General features: G+C 48.7%; 1 protein-coding gene across 6 annotated transcripts in view; it reads left to right on the top strand.

Annotated features, from left to right (window-relative positions):
• Nucleotides 1–20,729, top strand: part of LOC118380497 (calcium uptake protein 3, mitochondrial-like) — a 101,809-nt gene that overhangs the window by 59,613 nt on the left and 21,467 nt on the right. For all 6 annotated transcript variants that reach the window (XM_052507074.1, XM_052507075.1, XM_052507073.1 and 3 more), the window contains 3 exons: nucleotides 15,078–15,125; nucleotides 17,824–17,906; nucleotides 18,616–18,687. In XM_052507074.1, the coding sequence (XP_052363034.1) occupies nucleotides 15,078–15,125; nucleotides 17,824–17,906; nucleotides 18,616–18,687 (203 nt within the window). The remainder of the gene's footprint in view (nucleotides 1–15,077; nucleotides 15,126–17,823; nucleotides 17,907–18,615; nucleotides 18,688–20,729) is intronic.

The raw sequence follows: 20,729 nt of genomic DNA, 5'->3' as shown, positions 1-20,729 counted from the left end.
AGACATACTGTACCACAGAGAGAGAGAGACATACTGTACCACAGAGAGAGAGAGACATACTGTACCACAGAGAGAGAGAGAGACATACTGTACCACAGAGAGAGAGAGAGACATACTGTACGAGAGAGAGAGAGAGACATACTGTACGAGAGAGAGAGAGAGAGACATACTGTACGAGAGAGAGAGAGACATACTGTACAGAGAGAGAGAGAGAGAGAGAGAGACATACTGTACGAGAGAGAGAGAGAGACATACTGTACGAGAGAGAGAGAGAGAGAGACATACTGTACGAGAGAGAGAGAGAGACATACTGTACGAGAGAGAGAGAGACATACTGTACGAGAGAGAGAGAGAGAGACATACTGTACGAGAGAGAGAGAGAGAGACATACTGTAGAGAGAGAGAGAGAGACATACTGTACAGAGAGAGAGAGAGAGAGACCACAGAGACTGTACGAGAGAGAGAGAGATGGATACTGTACGAGAGAGAGAGAGAGAGACATACTGTACAAGAGAGAGAGAGAGAGAGACATACTGTACGAGAGAGAGAGAGATGGATACTGTTCGAGAGAGAGAGAGACATACTGTACGAGAGAGAGAGAGACATACTGTTCGAGAGAGAGAGAGACATACTGTACGAGAGAGAGAGAGATGGATACTGTTCGAGAGAGAGAGAGACATACTGTACCACAGAGAGAGAGAGAGACATACTGTTCGAGAGAGAGAGAGACATACTGTACGAGAGAGAGAGAGAGACATACTGTACGAGAGAGAGAGAGATGGATACTGTTCGAGAGAGAGAGAGACATACTGTACGAGAGAGAGAGAGAGAGACATACTGTACGAGAGAGAGAGAGAGACATACTGTAGAGAGAGATGGATACTGTACGAGAGAGAGAGAGACATACTGTACGAGAGAGAGAGAGACACATACTGTACGAGAGAGAGAGATGGATACTGTTCGAGAGAGAGAGAGACATACTGTACGAGAGAGAGAGAGAGACATACTGTACGAGAGAGAGAGAGACATACTGTACGAGAGAGAGAGAGACATACTGTACGAGAGAGAGAGAGACATACTGTACGAGAGAGAGAGATGGATACTGTTCGAGAGAGAGAGAGACATACTGTACGAGAGAGAGAGAGATGGATACTGTTCGAGAGAGAGAGAGACATACTGTACGAGAGAGAGAGAGATACTGGATACTGTTCGAGAGAGAGAGATGGATACTGTTCGAGAGAGAGAGAGACATACTGTACGAGAGAGAGAGAGATGGATACTGTTCGAGAGAGAGAGAGACATACTGTACGAGAGAGAGAGAGATGGATACTGTTCGAGAGAGAGAGAGACATACTGTACGAGAGAGAGAGAGATGGATACTGTTCGAGAGAGAGAGAGACATACTGTACGAGAGAGAGAGAGATGGATACTGTTCGAGAGAGAGAGAGACATACTGTACGAGAGAGAGAGAGATGGATACTGTTCGAGAGAGAGGCAGGGACCCGGTCGCAATTAAAGCAATTGCTTGTGGAGTACGCAACAGTGGAATCACACGGCTGTTGATTCCCCACGGTGATAATTATAACACGCTCAGCAGCATGCCGTACTGCCTTCCCCAACCAGGAAGCTAAATATAAACCTCTCTCAATTATGTACCTCTCCTCCCTCTACACCTCTCTCTCCTCTCCTCCCTTACCCCTCTCTCTTTCTTCTCCTTCCTCTACCCCTCTCTCTCTCTCCTCTCCTCCCTTACCCCTCGCTCTCCTCTCCTCCCTCTACCCCTTTCTCTCCCTAAACCCTCTACCTCTCTCTCTCCTCTCCTCCCTCTACCCCTCTCTTTCTCCTCTCCTCCTGTCACGTTCGTTGAAAGGAGTAGACAGAGGCACAGCGTGCGTAGAGTTCCACATATTTTAATAAACTGAAACTCACCAAACAAAACAATGAATCACAAACTAAATGTGAAGCTACTGGTGTGCACACAGGCAACTAACTGTAGATAAGATCCCACAAATCACAATTGAGGAAATGGCTACCTAAATATGATCCCCAATCAGAGACAATGATAAACAGCTGCCTCTGATTGTGAACCATATCAGGCCACCATAGAAGTACAATTTACTTAGATGACCCACCTAGTCACTATCACGCCCCAACTAACATAGAGAATGAACAGCTCTCTAAGGTCAGGGCGTGACACCTCCCTCTACCCCTCTCTCCTCTCCTCCCTTTACCACTCTCTCTCTCCTCTCCTCTCCTCCCTCTACCCCTCTCTCCTCTCCTCCCTTTACCCCTCTCTCTCTCCTCTCCTCTCTCCTCTCCTTCCTGTCTATCTCTCCTCTCCTCCCTTTACCTGTCTCTCTCTCTCTCTCTCCTCTCCTCTCCTCCCTCTACCCCCCTCTCTCTCTCCTCTCCTCTCCTCCATCTACCCTCTCTCTCTCCTCTCCTCCCTCTACCCATCTACCCCTGTATTAACACCAGAGAGTTACACGCACGAACGCATTCATACACACATGCATACTCTCTCTCTCTCCTTCTCGTTCCCTCTCTTTTTCTATCCCTCTATAATCCCTCTCTTCTCTCTACCTCTACTCCCCTTTAACCCTGTGTTAATGCTAGAGAGTTCTTCCTTCCTTCCTTCCTTCCTTCCTTCCTTCCTTCCTTCCTTCCTTCCTTCCTTCCTTCCTTCCTTCCTTCCTTCCTTCCTTCCTTACTTACTTACTTACTTACTTACTTACTTACTTACTTACTTACTTACTTACTTACTTACTTACTTCCTTCCTTCCTTCCTTCCTTCCTTCCTTCCTTCCTTCCTCCCTCCCTCCCTCCCTCCCTCCCTCCCTCCCTCCCTCCCTTCATCCTTCATCCTGCCCTCCCTCCCTCATCTTTAATTCACCACACAATATTATCTCCAGAACTGTTACAAGTCTTTTGTATGCAGATCATCCTCATATTATGATCATATATTTATTCAGTTATGTGTTTTGTTATGAAACCAGCTAAGTATTTCAAATTAAGGTAATGATTATTTATTGTGTGTTATTGTGTTTGTGTGCATGTGTATGTGTGTATGTTTGTGTGTTTCTTCAATCCTACCCGACTGGTATGTTTTCTCTGGGAACAGTATCCAAGGGAAGAATTTCTCTGGAGAGAGGAAGGGAGGGAGGAGAGGGAGGGGAGGGAGGAGAGGAGAGGGAGGGAGGGGGAGGGAGGGAGGGAGGGAGGGAGGGAGGGAGGGAGGGGGGGAGGGAGGGGAGGGAGGGGAGGGAGGGGGAGGAGGGGAGGGAGGGAGGGAGGGAGGAGGGAGGGAGGGAGGGAGGAAGGGAGGGAGGAAGAAGGAAGGAGGGAGGGAGGGAGGAGGGAGGGAGGGAGGGAGGGGAGGGAGGAAGGAAGGAAGGAAGGAAGGAAGGAAGGAAGGAAGGAAGGAAGGAAGGAAGGAAGGAAGGAAGGAAGGAAGGAAGGAAGGAAGGAAGGAAGGAAGGAAGGAAGGAAGGAAGGAAGGAAGGAGAGGAGGCAAGAGAGGAGATGAGAAGAGAAGAGAGGAGAGGAGAGGAGAGGAGAGGAGAGGAGAGGAGGCAAGAGAAGAGATGAGAAGAGAAGAGAGGAGATGAGAGGAGGGAGAGGAGAGGAGAGGAGAGGAGAGGAGGCAAGAGAAGAGATGAGAAGAGAAGAGAGGAGATGAGAGGAGGGAGAGGAGAGGAGAGGAGAGGAGGCAAGAGAAGAGAAGAGAAGAGAAGAGAAGAGAAGAGAAGAGAAGAGAGGAGAGGAGAGGAGAGGAGAGGAGAGGATGTGTTGATGTGTCTGACACTAGATGTGTTGGGAATGGGATGTAGGAGTGTATTAGGAAAACACTAGTGAGGAAGTTGGGCCTGTCTCCAAGCTACAGCATATTTTCATACTGGCTGGGTCTAGTGTTGGTATTTCTATGAATGGCAGGGAGAAAGTTGGTTAGGCCTCTGCCAAGACTACACACTCACACAGACTCATACACACTTACACCCTCACACACACTCATACACACAGTAACACCCTGGTGTCCCTGAGAAGGTCACACCTGGGCTCCAGAGTAGCGACGTGGAAATGTTTTCTTGTCCTTCCCTCTTCCTGTTGCTTTAGGGAGGCTCCCCGTGCACGTACTCCCCCCCACACATACACACACCTCACCCCCACACATACACACACCTCACCCCACACATACACACACCTCACCCCCACACATACACACACCTCACCCCCACACATACACACACCTCACCCTACACATACACACACCTCACCCCCACACATACACACACCTCACCCCACACATACACACACCTCACCCCCACACATACACACACCTCACCCTACACATACACACACCTCACCCCCACACATACCCACACCTCACCCCCACACATACACACACCTCACCCCCACACATACACCACCTCACCCTACACATACACACACCTCACCCCCACACATACACACACCTCACCCCACACATACACACACACCTCACCCCCACACATACACACACCTCACCCACCCCACACATACACACACCTCACCTCCACACATACACACACCTCACCCCCACACATACACACCCTCACCCTACACATACACACACCTCTCACCCCCACACATACCCACCTCCCCTACACATACACACACCTCACCCCCACACATACACACACCTCACCCCACACATACACACACCTCACCCCCCACACATACACACACCTCACCCCCACACACACCCCCCACACACACACACCTCACCCTACACATACACACACCTCACCCCCACACATACACACACCTCACCCCCACACGTACACACACCTCACCCCCACACATACACACACCTCACCCCCCACACATACACACACCTCACCCCCACACATACACACACCCCTCACCCCACACATACACACACCTCACCCCCACACATACACACACCTCACCCCCACACATACACACACCCCCCCCCACACATACACACACCTCACCCCCACACATACACACACCTCACCCCACACATACACACACCTCACCCCCACACATACACACACCTCACCCCCACACATACACACACCTCACCCCCACACATACACACACCTCACCCCTACACATACACACACCCCCACACCACACCTCACACACATACACACACCTCACCCCCACACATACACACACATCACCCCCACACATACACACACCTCACCCCCACACATACACACACCTCACCCCCCACACATACACACACCTCACCCCCACACATACACACACCTCACCCCCCACACATACACACACCCCCCCCTACACATCACCCCCACACATACACACATCTCACCCCCACACATACACACACCTCACCCCCACACATACACACACCTCACCCCCACACATACACACACCTCACCCCACACATACACACACCTCACCCCCACACATACACACACCTCACCCCCACACATACACACACCTCACCCCACACATACACACACCTCACCCCCACACATACATACACCTCACCCCCACACATACACACACCTCACACACCTCACCCCACACATACACACACTCACCCACCCCACACATACACACCCCACCTCACCCCCACACATACACACACCTCACCCCCCACACCCACACACACCCCACACATACACACACCTCACCCCCACACATACACACATCTCACCCCACACATACACACACCTCACCCCCACACATACACACACCTCACCCCCACACATACACCCCACACACATACACACACCTCACCCCCACACATACACACATCTCACCCCCACACATACACACATCTCACCCCCACACATACACACACCTCACCCCCACACGTACACACACCTCACCCCCACACATACACACACCTCACCCCACACATACACACACCTCACCCCACACATACACACACCTCACCCACACCCTCACACACATACACACACCTCACCCCCACACATACACACACACATCTCACCCCCACACATACACACACCTCACCCCCACACACATACACACACCTCACCCCACACATACACACACCTCACCCCCACACATACACACACCTCACCCCACACATACACACACCTCACCCCCCACACATACACACACCTCACCCCACACATACACACACCTCACCCCCACACATACACACACCTCACCCCCACACATACACACACCTCACCCCCACACACCTACACACACACCCTCACCCCCCACACATACACACACATCTCACCCCACACATACACACACCTCACCCCCACACATACACACACCTCACCCCACACATACACACACCTCACCCCCACACATACACACACCTCACCCCACACATACACACACCTCACCCCCACACATACACACACCTCACCCCACACATACACACACCTCACCCCACACATACACACACCTCACCACACCACCACCACACACACACACCTCACCTCACCCCACACATACACACACCTCACCCCCCATACACACACCTCACCCCACACATACACACACCTCACCCCACACATACACACACCTCACCCCACACATACACACACCTCACCCCACACATACACACACCTCACCCCACACATACACACACCTCACCCCCACACATACACACACCTCACCCCACACATACACACACCTCACCTCACCCCCCACACATACACACACCTCACCCCACACATACACACACCTCACCCCACACATACACACACCTCACCCCACACATACACACACCTCACCCCACACATACACACACACCCCCCACACATACACACCCTCACCCCCACATACACACACCACTCACCCCCCTACATACACACACTCACCCCCACACACACTCACCTCACCCCACACATACACACACCTCACCCCACACATACACACATCTCACCCCACACATACACACACCTCACCCTACACATACACACAACTCACCCCCACATACACACACCTCACCCCCACACATACACACACCTCACCCCACACATACACACACCTCACCCCCACACATACACACACCTCACCCTACACATACACACACTCACCTACACATACACACACCTCACACACATACACACACCTCACCCCACACATACACACACCTCACCCCACATACACACATACACACACACACACCTCACCCCCACACACACATACACACATCTCACCCCCACACACACCTACACACACCACACCTCACCCCCACACATACACACACCTCACCCCACACATACACACACCTCACCCCCCACATACACATACACACACCTCACCCCCCCCACACATACACACACCTCACCCCACACATACACACACCTCACACACATACACACACCTCACCCCACACATACACACACCTCACCCCACACATACACACATCTCACCCCCACACATACACACACCTCACCCCCACACATACACACACCTCACCCCCCACACATACACACACCTCACCCCACACATACACACACCTCACCCCACACATACACACACCTCACCCCCACACATACACACATCTCACCCCCACACATACACACACCTCACCCCCACACATACACACACCTCACCCCCACACATACACACACCTCACCCCCACACATACACACACCTCACCCCCACACGTACACACACCTCACCCCCACACATACACACACCTCACCCCACACATACACACACCTCACCCCCACACATACACACACCTCACCCCCACACATACACACACCTCACCTACACACATACACACATCTCACCCCCACACGTACACACACCTCACCCCTACACATACATACACCTCACCTCACCCCACACACCTCACCCCCACACACACACACCTCACCCCCACACATACACACACCTCACCCCACACACCCCCACACATACACACACACCCCACCCCACACATACACACACACTCACCCCACACACATACACACACCTCACCCCCACACATACACACACCTCACCCCCACACATACACACACCTCACCCTACACACATACACACACCTCACCCCCACACATACAAAACCCTCACCCCCACACATACACACACCTCACCCCACACATACACACACCTCACCCCACACATACACACACCTCACCCCACACATACACACACCTCACCCCCACACATACACACACCTCACCCCACACAAACACACACCTCACCCCACACATACATACACCTCACCTCACCCCCACACATACACACACCTCACCCCCCACACACACACACACACACCCCCACACATACACACACACCTCACCCCTCACCCCTACACATACACACACCTCACCCCCACACATACACACACCTCACCCCCACACATACACACACATACTCACCCCCCCACACATACACACACCTCACCCCACACATACACACACCCTCACCCCACACATACACACACCTCACCCCACACATACACACACCTCACCCCCACACATACACACACCTCACCCCACACATACACACACCTCACCCCACACATACACACACCTCACCCCCACACCTCACCCCCACACACACACCTCACCCCCACACATACACACACCTCACCCCCACACATACACACACCTCACCCCACACATACACACACCTCACCCCCACACATACACACACCTCACCCCACACATACACACACCTCACCCCCACACATACACACACCTCACCCCACACATACACACACCTCACCCCACACATACACACACCTCACCCCCACACATACACACACCTCACCCCCACACATACACACACCTCACCCCCACACATACACACACCTCACCCCCACACATACACACACCTCACCCCCACACATACACACACCTCACCCCCACACATACACACACCTCACCCCACACATACACACACCTCACCCCACACATACACACACCTCACCCCCACATACACACACCTCACCCCACACATACACACACCTCACCCCACACATACACACACCTCACCCCCACACATACACACACACACATACACCCCTCACACATACACACACCTCACCCCACACATACACACACCTCCCCCCACACATACACACACCTCACCCCACACATACACACACCTCACCCCCACACATACACACACCTCACCCCACACATACCCCCCACACACACACACCCCCCCACACATACACACACCTCACCCCCCACACATACACACACCTCACCCCCACACATACACACACTCACCCCCACACATACACACACACACTCACCCCCATATATACACACACCTCACCCCCACACCACTCTTTTTATCTTGCCAGTTAACATCAGCACAGCCCCACCAAAAAAAACGGAGAAAGGAGGAAAGGAAAGGAGAGGAAATGAGAGGAAAGAGGGAAGGAGATAAAAGGAAAGAAAGAATGAAGTGATCAGGGAGCAAAGGTGTGGTTGAGGAGGAAGACAACGTGGAGACACGTCTCTGTGGTGTTTGTTCTCGGTGATGTCGGGACACGCTTCCTTTGGCACTCGGTGACGGCCGAGGACAGTTTCAATCCCCGGAATGGCGTCGGATTACCGTTTGCTGTGCGCATGAGTCGGTGCTGGGCGGCAGACTCTGGAATGTTTCTGTGTTTCTGTGTGTTGTCCCAGCACATTTTATTTGGGTTGCCATGTCAAGAAGAGAGAGAGAGAGAGAGAGAGAGAGAGAGAGAGAGAGAGAGAGAGACCTCAGAGAGAGAGAGAGAGAGAGAGAGAGAGAGAGACCTGGGTGCGTGCGGTATTGGTGACTCTCACCCTGGAATCCAGTGATGCTCTCTCTCTCTCACTGCAGTGCACAGTACAAACTCGTCAGAGAAAGTAGGCTTTCAAAGTGGGATAGTTTAGTTGGACTTCCACTTCCAATAGGCAAAACCTTTTCAATATGGGACTGCTGATCAAAGTGTAATGTAATATACAAGATGAACAATATTATCAAATGACCATGATGATACCATATTATCCGAATGTAATCAAGATGATACCATATTATCCGTGTAATATACAAGATGATACCATATTATCCGAATGTAATATACAAGATGATACCATATTATCCCCATACAAGATGATACCATATTATCAGAATGTAATATACAAGATGATACCATATTATCAGAATGTAATATACAAGATGATACCATATTATCAGAATGTAATATACAAGATGATACCATATTATCAGAATGTATGATACCATATCTTGATACCATATATCAGCAAGATGTAATATACAAGATGATACCATATTATCAGAATGTAATATACAAGATGATACCATATTATCAGGCCCGGTTTGTTGATCAGATCATGAGGTCTGGGAAAACTCCTGGATGAAGTTGTGAAAAAACGCTCAGATTACAAGAGTTCATCTGGTAAGGTGTTCTTTGTTTTCCCAGACTTGTGACATTGACAGAAAAATTACAAGGATGCTGGGAAAAAAGACTCTGGAATGTTCCTGTGTTTCTGTGTGTTGTCCCAGTCACATTTTATTTGGGTTGCTGTAAGAGGCTCTGGATAAGAGTGATAAATGACTAAACAGAAATGTATGAAGTCACTAATGTAAGAGGCTCTGGATAAGAGTGTCTGATGGAATCCAGTGATGCTCTCTCTCTCTCTCACTGCAGTGCACAGTACAAAAAAAAGTCAGGCTTTCAAAGTGGGATAGAAGTTGGACTTCCACTTCCAATAGGCAAAACCTTTTCAATATGGGACTGCTGATCAAATGTAATATACAAGATGATACAATATTATCAGAATGTACTAATGTAAGAGGCTCTGGATAAGAGTGTCTGATAAATGACTAAACAGTCAAATGTATGAAGTCACTACTGTAAGAGGCTCTGTATAAGAGATGATACTGATAAATTATCAAACAGTCAAATGTATGAAGTCACTAATGTAAGAGGCTCTGGGAAAAGTGTCTGATAAATGACTAAACAGTCAAATGTATGAAGTCACTCTGTAAGAGGCTCTGGATAAGAGTGTCTGATAAATGACTAAACAGTCAAATGTATGAAGTCACTAATGTAAGAAATGGCACTAATGGAGGCTAAAGAGTGTCTGATAAATGACTAAACAGTCAAATGTATGAAGTCACTAATGTAAGAGGCTCTGGATAAGAGTGTCTGATAAATGACTAAACAGTCAAATGTATGAAGTCACTAATGTAAGAGGCTCTGGATAAGAGTGTCTGATAAATGACTAAACAGTCAAATGTATGAAGTCACTACTGTAAGTGTCACGCCCTGACCTTAGTTATCTTTGTTTTCTTTATTATTTGGATTGGTCAGGGTGTGACAAGGGTGGTTGGTTTAGTTGTAATCTTGTCTAGGGTTTTTGTACATCTCTGGGGTTTTGGTTTGTCTAGGTAAATGTATGTCTATGGTTGCCTAGATTGGTTCTCAATTAGAGGCAGCTGTTTATCGTTGTCTCTGATTGGGAACCATATTTAGGTATCCATATTTATTCCTTGGTTTATCTGTGGGTTATTGTCTATGTATAGTTTCCTGTGTCAACACCAGTGTTTATAGCTTCACGGTCGTTTTGTTAGTTTGTTTTAGTGTTCTTCCTTTAATAAAGAGGAATGTATTCTCATCACTCTGTGCCTCGGTCTCCTCGTTACAACGAACGTGACAGGATAACCCACCAAACCAGGACCAAGTAGCATGAAAGGGGGACACAGCGTTTGGTGGAAAAATGGACCCGGGAGAAGGATGAGTGGGTCACAACCTGGGAGGAGATAGAGAGGTGGTCGATTGATCCAGGGAGAGTGCCAGGGCCCGCCTGGGATTCACTGGAACAGTGTGAGGAGGGATACAGGAGAATGGAGGAATGGCGACGATATAAGGGTACACGGTTAGCACCCAATATTTTTTTGTGGGGGTCACACGAAGAGATTGGCTGAGTCAGGTAGGAGACCTGAGCCAACTCCTCGTGCTTACTGTGGGGAGCGTGTTACTGGTCAGGCACCGTGTTATGCGGTGGAACGCACGGTGTCTCCAGTACGCTATTCTAGCCCGGTGCGCTCTATTCGGGCTCCTCGCATTGGCCGGGCTAGAATGAGCATCCAGCCAGGAAGGAGGGTGCCGGCTCAGCACTCCTGGTCTCCAGTATACCTCCTTGGACCAGGATATCCTGCGCCGGCTCAGCCCAGTGCGTTCTGTGCCAGCGCCCTGTACTTGCAGGGCGAAAATAAACATCCAGCCAGGACGGGTTGTGTCAGCTCCAGTACATCCTGTGCCTGCTCCCCGCTCTCGCCCTGAGGTGCGTATCACCAGCCCAGTACCACCATTGCCAACACCAAGCACCAGGCTTCCCGTGCGCCTCCAGGTTCCAGTACTCCCTGGTCCTGCTCCTCGCACTCGCCCTGAGGTGCGTGTCCCCAGCCCGGTACCACCAGTGCCGGCATCATGCACCAGGCCTACAGTGCGCCTCGCCAGTCCAGAGCGTCCGGCGACAGTACCCAGTCCAGACCATCCGGCGACAGTACCCAGTCCAGACCGTCCGGCGACAGTACCCAGTCCAGACCGTCCGGCGACAGTACCCAGTCCAGACCATCCGGCGACAGTACCCAGTCCAGACCATCCGGCGACAGTACCCAGTCCAGACCGTCCGGCGACAGTACCCAGTCCAGACCGTCCGGCGACAGTACCCAGTCCAGACCATCCGGCGACAGTACCCAGTCCAGACCATCCGGCGACAGTACCCAGTCCAGACCATCCGGCGACAGTACCCAGTCCAGAGCATCCAGCGACAGTTCACAGACCGGAACCTCCAACGACGGGCCACAGACCAGAACCTCCAACGACGGACCACAGACCAGAACCTCCAACGACGGGCCACAGACCAGAACCTCCAACGACGGGGCCACAGTCCGGAACCTCCTACGACGGGCCACAGTCCGGAACCTCCCACGACGGGCCACGGTTCAGAACCTCCCACGACGGTCCCCAGCCCGGGGTCTCCAGCGACGGTCCCCAGCCTGGGGTCTCCAGCGACGGTCCCCAGCCCTCAGTGTAAAGAAGGGAGGCGGCGTCCAGAACCAAAGCCTCCACCAAGGTTAGATGCACACCCAGACCCTCCCATATAGGTTTAGGTTTGCGGCCGGGCGTCCTCACCATTGGGGGGAGGTACTGTCACACCCTGGCCTTAGTTATCTTCGTTTTCTTTATTATTTGGATTGGTCAGGGTGTGACAAGGGTGGTTTGTTTAGTTTTGTCTTGTCTAGGGGTTTTTGTACATCTATGGGGGTTTGGTTTGTCTAGGTAAATGTATGTCTATGGTTGCCTAGATTGGTTCTTAATTAGAGGCAGCTGTTTATCGTTGTCTCTGATTGGGAACCATATTTAGGTACCCATATTCCTTGGTTTATCTGTGGGTTATTGTCTATGTATAGTTGCCTGTGTCAACACCAGTGTTTATAGCTTCACGGTCTTTTTGTTAGTTTGTTTTAGTGTTCTTCCTTTAATAAAGAGGAATGTAATCTCATCACTCTGTGCCTTGGTCTCCTCGTCTGAGAAATTACTAAACAGTCAAATGTATGAAGTCACTACTGTAAGAGGCTCTGGATAAGAGTGTTTGCTAAATGACTAAGCATTAAAATGTAAAAACAATAGGAGGTTAAACTAGTAGAATAAAGACAGCAGGAAGTTTCAGTTCAAACACTTTATTGAGTTGGCCTCTCCTCGTGGGAGACAAGCTGTATTGAGTATTTGAGTAAGCCTGGGACAGGGAGCATCCATCCCTAGTGTGAGGTCCAGGGCAGGGATGCAGGGGTAGCTCCACTAAGCTGAGGTATCATGTTCCCCTCCTCTCCCCTTCCTGAAGCAGGGAGTCTCTCTCCCGTAACACTCAGTGCAGTCACCCTGAACTATCAGTGGACAGACAGGCTACTGTCTTCCTCTCCAAACAAAAACCTGGTGGAAGAGGGAATGCTTTCAGCCGCCGTGTAACAGACCAACACTCACATATAGAGAAACATGAGCGCGCACACACACACACACACACACACACACACACACACACACACACACACACAGAGAGAGAAACATGAGCATACACACACTCCCCTTCCAGCACCTAGACCACAGCAGCGGTCCTCCATCTCGCTGGGCCATGCCTGTGTTTCCCCTGGCCCCAACAAAGAGGAGCAGAGGGGACATCATCCTAAATGGACCACATCCTCAGGCTGGCCATCCCCTCAATGCTTTACACCTTGCTTCTCCAAACACAACACGGCTGGTTGTGATCTCTTTCCACCCCCCTCCCCCCCACCGTGTGTATGTGTATATGCATTGGGGGTGTACATGTTTGTTTTGTTTGTGTGTGTGTGTGTGTGTGTGTGTGTGTGTGTGTGTGTGTGTGTGTGTGTGTGTGTGTGTGTGTGTGTGTGTGTGTGTGTGTGTGTGTGTGTGTGTGTGTGTGTGTGTGTGTGTGTGTGTGTGTGTGCGCGTGTGCGTGTGTGTGTGTGTTCTACCACCCAGTGTTCTAGGTCTTGGGTCTCAGCACCGCTCACTTGCAGTGTAAAAACACCCGCAGCTCTAGTGTGGCCAAAACACCGCCTGCTGCTCAACTCAAAGGCACCTTTTTACATTTTTAGATGTTATCTGCATGAAAGGGGGGATTACTCCTTCTCTACTCCTCTCCGGGAGAAGAGGGGAGGAGGGGAAGGAAGGTCTGTTCTACCCTTCCATTTATCTAGAGGAGGCCCGTCTTTGAACAATCAGTAAACATTTTAATCTGGCCTTCAGCCAAGCCGCCTCTAGTGTCCCGGAGTTTGAAAGAAAAAAATCAGGACCCCGACCAGCTGTTTGAGAGTTGGTGAAGGAGAGGAGAGAGAGAGAGAGAGAGAGAGAGAGAGAGAGAGAGAGAGAGAGAGAGAGAAGGAGAGAGAGAGAGAGAGAGAGAGAGAGAGAGAGAGAGAGAGAGAGAGAGAGAGAGAGAGAGAGAGAGAGAGAGAGAGAGAGAGAGAGAGAGAGAGAGAGAGACAGAGTGCTTTATTGTACATTAACAGAATGAATCTTGTCAACTGTCCTTTGATGTTCCTTCTTCTCTTTTTCTCTCCAGGCATCATCGCTTACACCGAGTATCTCTTTCTGCTCTGCATTCTGACAAGTGAGGCTCCCTATGCTCTACACTCTCTCTCTTTCTCTCTCTTCCGCTCCCTCTCTTTCTCTCTATCACATACTCTTTCTATCTCTTTCTTCCCTTCTCTCTCACTCTCTTTCTCTCTATCACATACTCTTTCTATCTCTTTCTTCCCCTCTCTCTCTATGTTCTACTCTCTGCTCTCTCTCTCTCTCTCTCTCTCTCTCTCTCTCTTTCTCTCTATGTTCTACTCTCTGCCCTACCTCTCTCTCTCTCTCTCTCATGAAGAGGGGGTGGTGGTGCCCTCTGCTTACATTAAACACAAATCATTACTAAAGGCCAGCGTTGGTCTGTTAAAGTTTACAGTATGTCCCAGACATGGGCGGCCCACCCAAGATCTCCAGTCCCTGAAAAAATACCAAAATCTCCTGTACCTTACACTACGGTAGGTGGTCAAATCTACACTTACCCTGACGAAGCTGCCAAGACACAGAAGGTCAGTTAAGACAAGATAAGATAAAACATGAGTCAAGACAAGATAAGATAAAACATGTTAAGACAAGATAAGATAAAACATGAGTTAAGACAAGATAAGATAAAACACGAGTTAAGACAAGATAAGATAAACACGAGTTAAGACAAGATAAAACATGAGTTAAGACAAGATAAGATAAAACACGAGTTAAGACAAGATAAGATAAAACACGAGTTAAGACAAGATAAAACATGAGTTAAGACAAGATAAGATAAAACACGATAAAACAAGATAAGATAAAACACGAGTTAAGATAAGATAAACACGAGTTAAGACAAGATAAGATAAAACACGAGTTAAGACAAGATAAGATAAAACATGAGTTAAGACAAGATAAGATAAAACATGAGTTAAGATAAGATAAAACATTAGTTGTTAGTTAGTTTGTTTTGTGTGATAATGTCCGTTATTTATGTCCAAATGCCTCCTTTTGTTAGCGCGTTCGGTATACATATCCAAATGCTCATTCTGGTTAGCGTTACGTCGGGCAAAAACTTCAAAAAGTTATATTACAGGTCGAAGAAACATTTCAAACTAAGTACAGAATCAATCATTAGAATGTTAACATATAGCTTCAATAAAGTTCCAACCGGAGTATTCCTTTGTGTCTTGATGAGCAATGGAACGCAAGTGGATACCATGAGGAATGCGCGTGATCAGAAAATGGCTGACTGCCAGTCACCTGATAGATTCTGCTCTCATTCAGTCCCACAACACAGTAGAAGTCTCATTCAAATTTCTATAGACGGTTGACATCTAGTGGAAGCCCTAGGAAGTGCAACATCATTAATATCTCAAGGGGATTTCAATTGGAACTTTAGAGTGTTTTCTATCCAATACTAATAATAATATGCATATATTAGCAACTGAGACTGAGGAGCAGGCTGTTTACTTTGGGCAACTTATTCATCCAAGCTACGCAACACTGCCCCCCATCCATAAGAAGTTTAAGACAATATAAGATAAAGCATGTGTTACGACAACATTGAAAATTGAGTGGCTTTGAGACAGGTGCATAGCAGGTAGCCTAGCGGTTAGAGCATTGGGCCAATAACCGAAAGGTTGCTCGTTCGAATACCCAAGCCGACTATGTGAAAAATCTGTTGATGTGCCCTTGAGCAAGGCACTTAACCCTAATATGCTCCAGGGGTGTTGCACCACCCTGTAAAACAACACATTTCACTGTACCTATCCAGTGTATGTGACAATGAAAGATGTTATTTTGTAAATGAAGACTCAACGCGCTCCCAACATTTCAACTCCTAGAAATGTAGGTATTCATCATATAGGCCTTCATCAACATTGTTACAATAAAAACACACTTGGAGGCATATATTGCTTTGCCTGCGTCCCAAATGGCACCCACTCGCTTATAGTGCACTACTTCTGTCGATGGCCCTGGGAAAAAAAAAAGTGGTGCACTACAAGGGAATAGGATGCTAAAGGCTTGAGACTGGCGTTGACAGTCTGTGCAGATAAATCTCCAGCCACACTCTGAGGTGCTGCTCTGCTGTTGTTGCTCACTGAGGGTCTAACGAGGCAATGAGGCATCTCAGTTAAACAACCCAGCGCTGGAGTAATATTGACATAGCACTTGCCAAGATGAGAGAGAAAGATCAACAGGTATGTATGAACATTGTACCCCCAAGCTGACAAGGTACAAATCTGTTGTTCTGCCCCTGAACAGGCAGTTAACCCACTGTTCCTAGACCATCATTGAAAATAAGAATTTGTTCTTAACTGACTTGCCTAGTTAAACAAAGGTCAAATAAAAATACATTTAGCAGACGTTCTTATCCAGAGTGACTTAAAGGGGCCGTTAAGGTTAAGTGCCTCGCTCAAGGGCACATCTACAGATGTTTCACCTAGTCGGCTCACGGATTCAAACCAGTGACCTCTGGGTAAAGATTAATTCATGGATATCATTTCAACAGTAGTGACGTAGTGAGATATGTGGGATGGTAACAATGATAACACAGACAACTGTGTCAAATTACATTGATGTGTTTGAGCAAAACAGACCACAAAACAGATCTTGCCATCACCTGGATACACTGATAGCAGAACACATAATGGCTTGAGTCCAGTCCCTGTGGTGTTGAGATCACTCATCTTTCTAGACATCTAGTAGTCCATTCAGTCCCTACGGTGTGGAGATTAGTCATCTTCATACCTCCTCCTCTTCCTCAGAGCCCCACGCAGGCTTCAAGATCGCCTTCAACATGTTTGACGCCGACGGCAACCAGATGGTTGACAAGAGGGAGTTCCTAGTGGTGAGTTGCCCTTACTGCTCCCTTAATAAATAAAGAATTGGATTTGAATAATGCATTTAACAGTTTTATGTGTCAAGAAGGTAACTGCTGCACACTGTTGATCTCACACATCATCTCTCTCCTCTCCTCTCCTCTCCTCTCCTCTCTCTCCTCCTCTCCTCTCCTCCCTCTCCCCTCTCCTTTCCCCTCCCCCCCCTCCCCTCTCCTCTCCCCCTCCCCTCCTCCCTCCCCCCTCCCCTCCTCCTCTCCTCCTCCTCTCCTCTCCTCTCCTCCCTCCCTCTCCTCTCCTCTCCTCTCCCCCTCCCCTCCCCTCTCCTCCCCTCCCCTCCCCCCCCTCCCCTCCCCTCCCCTCTCCTCCCTCTCCTCTCCTCTCCTCCCCTCCCTCCCCTCTTCCCCTCCCCCTCTCCTCCCCTCCCCTCTCCTCCCTCCCTCTCCTCCCTCTCCTCTCCCTCTCCTCCTCCTCCTCTCCTCTCCTCCTCCCCTCTCCTCTCCTCTCCTTTCCCCTCCCCTCTCCTCCCCTCCCCTCTCCTCTCCTCTCCTCCCCCCTCCCCTCCTTTCCCCTCTCCTCTCCTCTCCTCCCCCTCCCCTCCTTTCCCCTCTCCTTTCCCCTCTCCCTCCCCTCCCCTCCCTCCCCTCTCCCTCTCCTCTCCCCCCCTCTCCTCCCCTCCCCTCCCCCCTCCCTCCTCCTCTCCTCTCCTCTCCTCTCTAGCTGCAGGAGATCTTCAGGAAGAAAAATGAGAAGAAAGGGAGGAAAGGAGATGTGGAGAAGTCAGCTCAGCTGGTAAGAGCAAACAAGAGGGAGAGAGAGTATATTTGTGTGTGTGTGTGTGTGTGTGTGTGTGTGTGTGTGTGTGTGTGTGTGTGTGTGTGTGTGTGTGTGTGTGTGTGTGTGTGTGTGTGTGTGTGTGTGTGTGTGTGTGTGTGTATGCATTCATGTGTTCTAGCTAATTTCCCCCACAGCAAGCGGCAGGACCAGCTTCTCCCAACAGTATCTCTCACCCCAAGTCAAACAACAATGTCTGTTTTATTGCGTTTCTGTTATGCTATTGAAAGTGTCTTTACAAAGAATTATACACCAAGAATAGATCATAAATCTGTCTTGCCTACTACTTACTAGAGCTACATACTGTGTACTAATACGGCAACAAAGCATAAAACACAGCATTTGAAAGTTACATTTTAAATTTGTTAAAAAGTACATGTTGTTAAAACCAATTGAATAAAAGTACAAACATCAAATCTGTAAAAGCCATTTAAAATGTGTGCTGATGATCTAACAAAGGTAAAACATTTTTAAGGCATGAAAACATGTTAAAAAGCCACTTTGTTAAAACTTTTGTTAAAAAGCTGTCTTCAGCCATACATACTATTTATAATGTTCTGTTTAGTGAAAACGAATGCAGTAAGCGACACGTATCAACATACTAGACTCACCTATACTGAGATCTAATGTGCAACCGTGTAGTTTCCCTCCATGGGTTTATTTTGGTAGCGCCTCCCCTTATCTCGTTATCAGGTGAATATCAGCTGTTGTCAAACACACGCGGATCTGAAAAGACACGTATCTCTCTCAACAGCGAATTCTACTAGTGAAAAGCCAAAATGAGTATGGCATCCTGGCATTGAAAACTTGGAACATTTCACACACTATAAAATGTTCTATTTTCACATACCCAAAATGCCTACTATTTAGAACGCAGGTACGGGCATTTGGACACAGCCCACGTGTGTTGTACTTGTTATCAATACTGAATTGAGGGGTCAAAGACATCATATTTGAGGAAAAAAGATATTTCTCTTACAGTATAATATGACATTAAAACATCAACCTCCAAGCATGTTCAGGACTTGTTTTGTCGCCTTGTGCTTTCCCACACTTCACACACTACAGAGAGTGCATTCGGTTCACTTTGAAGTTAAGATCCCTCTCGCTTGCGTCAGGACCGGTGGGAGACGAGCAGAGCCAAAATGGCCTCCTTTCCCAGTGTTTTGTGGATGGGTGACATCTCCCGTAAGCAGCCCATGTGGCCCAACATAAACAAGACGATCTGATAGAGAGATAAGAGGGGATGAGAGGGGATTGTGGGAGTTTCTGTGGCTTTAGCTTCAGAGGGACCAGACACACTTAGCCAGACGGCTCCTCGGAGGGGCACAGCTGAGGAATGTTGTTTAAAGACTGGGTCCTAAATGGCACCCTACAGAGGTAGGATCTTCATTTGAGCCAGTTTGCTACAGCAGGAAAATAATCCTGCAGCAGAAAATGTGAATTATTATGTGTATTATATTGAATGGCCATTTTTGTAGGGGTTGATACATTTTCCGTAAGGGAAAATCAGGTCGGACATTTCAAAGTGGAAACACTACAATACACTACAAGTTTAACATTTCCTTCACTTCTCCTGCAACAGTGTGATCAAATTAAGATCCTACATCTGTATTCCCTTTAAAGTGCCCTACTCAATTTCCTATAGACGGGTTGTCTGACAACGTCACGGAAATGATGAATGATGGTGATGAAATGATGATTCTGAACGGTCAGATAGCGAGCAACAATGACAACAAGCTGCCATGTGGGGAATCGTGGGTTGTTTGTTTCAGCTCGTTTCATCTTGTTATTAATACCATGTCTTGTTTTGACTGGTCATGTCTATGCTAATATGGCAAAAATATCAAGTGCTTATTGTGCAAATGTATTTATGTTTTCAATAAACATTGGAGACTAAATATAGTTTACATGTTGTCAACAGTCTAAGCCAACCCAGTCTATTTTGCCTCATAGTTGCACACGCCTCGGTTTTGCTGCTAAACAACCAACCTTCTATA

This window comes from Oncorhynchus keta, unplaced genomic scaffold (genome assembly GCF_023373465.1).
Source record: "Oncorhynchus keta strain PuntledgeMale-10-30-2019 unplaced genomic scaffold, Oket_V2 Un_contig_28553_pilon_pilon, whole genome shotgun sequence".
NCBI classification, from domain to species: domain Eukaryota; kingdom Metazoa; phylum Chordata; class Actinopteri; order Salmoniformes; family Salmonidae; genus Oncorhynchus; species Oncorhynchus keta.
The sequence above is the reverse complement of the archived record's forward strand: the minus strand, read 5'-3'. Positions and strand labels throughout refer to the sequence as shown.